A 4,193-nucleotide genomic window follows, 5' to 3' on the forward strand; every position below is an offset into this window, starting at 1 on the left:
AATGAAGATTGTGTAAACTGACTAAAAGTATTGTTTGTCTCATTCTTTAATATGTTTTATAAAATGATAACTTTATCTTCTAAAATTAATTTTAATCCCTTTAATGGTGAGCTCAAGAAATGTATAGCCAGCAGTTTATTCTGAAACTGCTAGGAATTCGATTCCCATTACAGCAAAGATCCTGACGTAGGTTAATTATTTACTTTTTCATTTCCGGTAAAATAAACATTTTCTTAATATTTGTAAAAAGTGCTATCACGATGCTTCATAAAGTCAGTGGAGACTGGAGAGAATGATTTGGGATCATGCCATTCGATGTTCAAATCCCGTCACAATAAAATATAATCCTTTCATTCCTTGAGGGTCTTTCTTTATGTTTAACTGAAAATATAGAGACCAACAAAATTTAATTGAATTACTAGTATGATTACTCGGTAATCTAATTGATGGGCTATAATGCATTCCCCCAATTTAAATAAGGACCTTGGGATTAAAGAAAACAATAGGATGTGTACTGTAAAAAAATAAAAACAAAATAAATTGTGACTGTGGTAGTTTGAGCCTTGAGCTTTCCACAGAAAACTCCATAACTCTACAATCTCTGGAATCATTAGCTCAAAATTTGTGTTGCCTAGAATAGAACTATCATAATCAAGATGGAACAATAGCAACGTATCTAAATTAATAAACAGATACAGAGGCACAAATAAACTCTCCCATGTTCTATTTAGCATCATCACCAGATGTCCTTGACCTGTTCCCTTGAAACCGTCTCATCCATTTCTTCTGTGAAGTAGTAGAGGGCAATGGCGCTGCAAGACCTTGTTTTGATTGTTCTGTGACTGGAAGCTCGGCAGGGAGTGCAGCAGCAGTGCTGGTGAATGCATTTAGGACCAAGAATGCTAGAATGGGAGAGAGATCCAGGGTTCCTCCCAGAGGGGGAATAAGTCCACGGAATATGTTCAGGTATGGGTCACATATGGTGCTGAATGAAACAATAATCATTTTATTTAACACTTGGAAATTCTTGAAATTAAATCTGCGTATACTATTATTAAACATGTAGCTGTGAAATGTCCAAGAACCCCCACCTCTCCCCATCCCCATAAACAAAATGGAAAATTATATTGTGGTTTATGTATACTTTTGGTGAATATGAGTGACCCTATGTCTCTATACACATTAAAATAAATTAATATACAAAGAAACCAGTCTCTATACATAATATTGTTCTCAATTCAATCCTTATCATCATGTATAAAGAACAAAATTTATTTATAGTAGAGACCAAATTAAGAATGATTTTGTGAATTTACAAGAATTTGAGAACTTTTTATTATGCACAAGAACCAAGTTAGAAATAAGCATCGCTAGTAAAAACTAGAATTGAATTAAGGCTTAAGATAATTATGATAAAAGTCAATCAACTTACTGTACATGTCAAATTCTAATTAAACAACTCGTAAAAAGTTTTCACATTATCGGTTTATAGACTATTTACTCAATAAAATAACAGAATCAAATGTTGAAGTACATAAAATGTTGCTAACTAAACACAACTCAAATGTCAATTCGTAATTGGCAGTTCAGCAAACAGAAAAGGTATCTTGAATCACATCAAAACCTAGTATTCAATAACAAACATGATCCTGCAATAAAACTGGCCATGTAACAACAATCCAATTGAACATTGAATGATATATCCTAGGAACAAAAGCATGTAATTTTGCAACCCCCAAATAAAATGCTGACTCACCTGAGGGGGCTAACAATGGAAGGAGGAGTGTTGGGAAACCATGTCAAAACAAGCCTAACAATGAGCAAAGTGTTGTAAATGTTCAAGAAATTGAGAACCCCGTTAGCCACCACTAGCCCTGCCACCGAACCCCCGGGCAAAACGGCAGCGAAATTATGACTAGACACCAACCCCACGTTCCTTTGCTTCCGAATCTGAACCCAAACATCAACAATATCATAAGGCCTCTCCTGCATTTTTCCCGTATAAAAGTACCAAGAAAGCGAGAGTTTTGAATTACGTACCTGCACGCATAAGGTGTGAAATTCGGCGGGGAGAGAGAGAACTTTGTTGAGGAAGGGGTTCTGAGAAGCGAGGGAGTGTACAAATCTGAAAAAATTGTCAGCGGCAGTGGTGAATGATGTGTGGAGTAGTTGAGGTGGTGAAGAGAGGAGAGTGGTGAAGTTGGAATTGGGGAGTGTGAGAAAAGGAAGTGCAAAGGGTATTTGACCATTTCCCCAACAATTGGAAACCTTCTTAGTACAATCTATCTCAGTGGACAAGTCGTTAGCGTTCGCACCCATTTTAGTTCGCTTCAGTTAAGGAAACTCAAACCTGCGTTCTGCGTTCTGCGTTCTGTTCTATCTATAACAACCTTTGGAGGCCAAAGAGGATAACGCTAGCGCATGGTATGGATTTTCAAGGAAAAGATAATCCTCTGAATCATAACAAATAAAACATCTACTCGTCCGGATTTAAATCCTGTCCCCTCTTTATGGGTTGATTTGGCAAGCTGGAAAGAAATAATAAAAAAATATATTTAAATTAAAATAGTGTGATAAAAATATGATATTTACACTCATTTTTGAAGTTTAATCCTTCTTTTTATTTTATTTCTTCTTTACCAAACCAAGTCTATCTTCGTCTTTTCTCTTCAAAGAAAAAAGTCACCAGTCAAAATTTAATATCTTTTCTCTCTCAATTGTTAGTAGTATTCTTTTGGTATTGTTTTTTTAATTAAGAAAACAATTAAGGTAGCGAGTAAATCTAAATATAGAATATAAATTACATGTATCCTCCATCGGAACTAATATATTTAAGTCATAGGAACATTATGAACGGTAGATTTTTTACTTTTAAGTGTGTATAACACAATTGCATACACAACGAATGAGTAATTTGATTTCTTAATTACTTATCCACCCAAAATGTTTGGAATCTCTTTATTTATTATTTAAAGTTTTATACTGCTATAAGAATTTTTAAAAAAAAGTACCATACATTCTTAATTTTTAAAAAGATGTTTAATAACAATACACTATTGGTGTAGAAACTTTTATAAAATCAATGTAGAATAATTTTTTTGTTACGCTGATATATCGTTTTATTGTTGCAAGGACTGCATGGTTTTTTGGTAAACCAACTCCACATGAAGCTGAGGCCACGGCACTTTTGTCAGCTATTTTCTTGGGTCGAAAAATGTAACTTTTAAGACTGATTGCAAGCAGTGTGTTGATGATCTCCAAGCAAGGAAATTTATCAATTTTGAATATGGTGTCATCTTGGATAGTTGCAACTTGCAACTCTAAACTTCTTTCTTTTTGTAACTCTTGACGCGTAAATTAAGTCCTTCATTGTTTAATTTTGCAATATGGTGTTTAGATCTTTCATTGTATTTCAAATTGTATTCAATCTCTTAAAAAAATAATAAAGCATGCTATGACGTTAATTTATACAAATTAATTTTAACTTATAAAATAAATCTATTTATTTATTTATCTAAACCAGAAAAATTTCTCAGAATATTCATAAATCAAAGATGTAATTAGTTTAGACCAAAAACTCAATAGGAATTTGAGTGTATGGTAAAACACAAATAAAATGGTATGTGTGTTTAAAAGTTTTTTTTTTTTGACAAAATGTTTAAAAGTATATATAGTAGCCTAATAATACTACTTACGAATAAATTTGGTGCATTGACGAAATTTGTTCACGCAATTAATAAATTTGGTGAATTGATGAAATTCACACGTTCACGCAATTAATAAAGTCTAATTTTAGATAAAGAGTCAGCAATTCAAACTTTAATTTTTCTGGGATTTACTTAAGTTGATTGAGAAAGGTGTGGGAATATTATAAATCTCATAATTATATGCCTTTGATTCTTATGCATAAAAAAGTTTGATTTTTCTTTTGCCTAAAGAAAAAAAGTTTTATTTTTCTAAAACTAAAATCTAGATGATTTCTTATATATTAATTAATGATTATTTCATATAAAGATATTATTTAAGTAAGAGCATATTATGATTTTTTTAATTTGATTCCTAAATGGCTATGTTAATCTTATTTAAACCATCTTAAAAGAAATTTATTAGATATTTTAATGAAATCATTAACTTTAAATTTTTTTTAACGAAAATAATATTACTTTCATGACAAAAACTATCAATTCATAAGG

General features: G+C 31.8%; 1 protein-coding gene across 1 annotated transcript; it reads right to left on the reverse strand.

The window, feature by feature from the left end:
• Nucleotides 1–470: 470 nt before the first annotated feature.
• On the reverse strand, nt 471–2,477 carry LOC100802756 (ylmG homolog protein 2, chloroplastic). Its single transcript, XM_003522254.5, has 3 exons — nt 2,041–2,477; nt 1,757–1,950; nt 471–985 (listed from the first exon to the last, which is right to left on the reverse strand). The coding sequence occupies exons 1-3, from the start codon at nt 2,317–2,319 to the stop codon at nt 724–726; spliced, it is 735 nt and encodes a 244-aa protein (XP_003522302.1). The 5' UTR covers nt 2,320–2,477; the 3' UTR covers nt 471–723.
• Between the last annotated feature and the right edge of the window lie 1,716 nt (nt 2,478–4,193).

This window comes from Glycine max, chromosome 4 (genome assembly GCF_000004515.6).
Source record: "Glycine max cultivar Williams 82 chromosome 4, Glycine_max_v4.0, whole genome shotgun sequence".
Classification (NCBI taxonomy): Eukaryota; Viridiplantae; Streptophyta; class Magnoliopsida; order Fabales; family Fabaceae; genus Glycine; species Glycine max.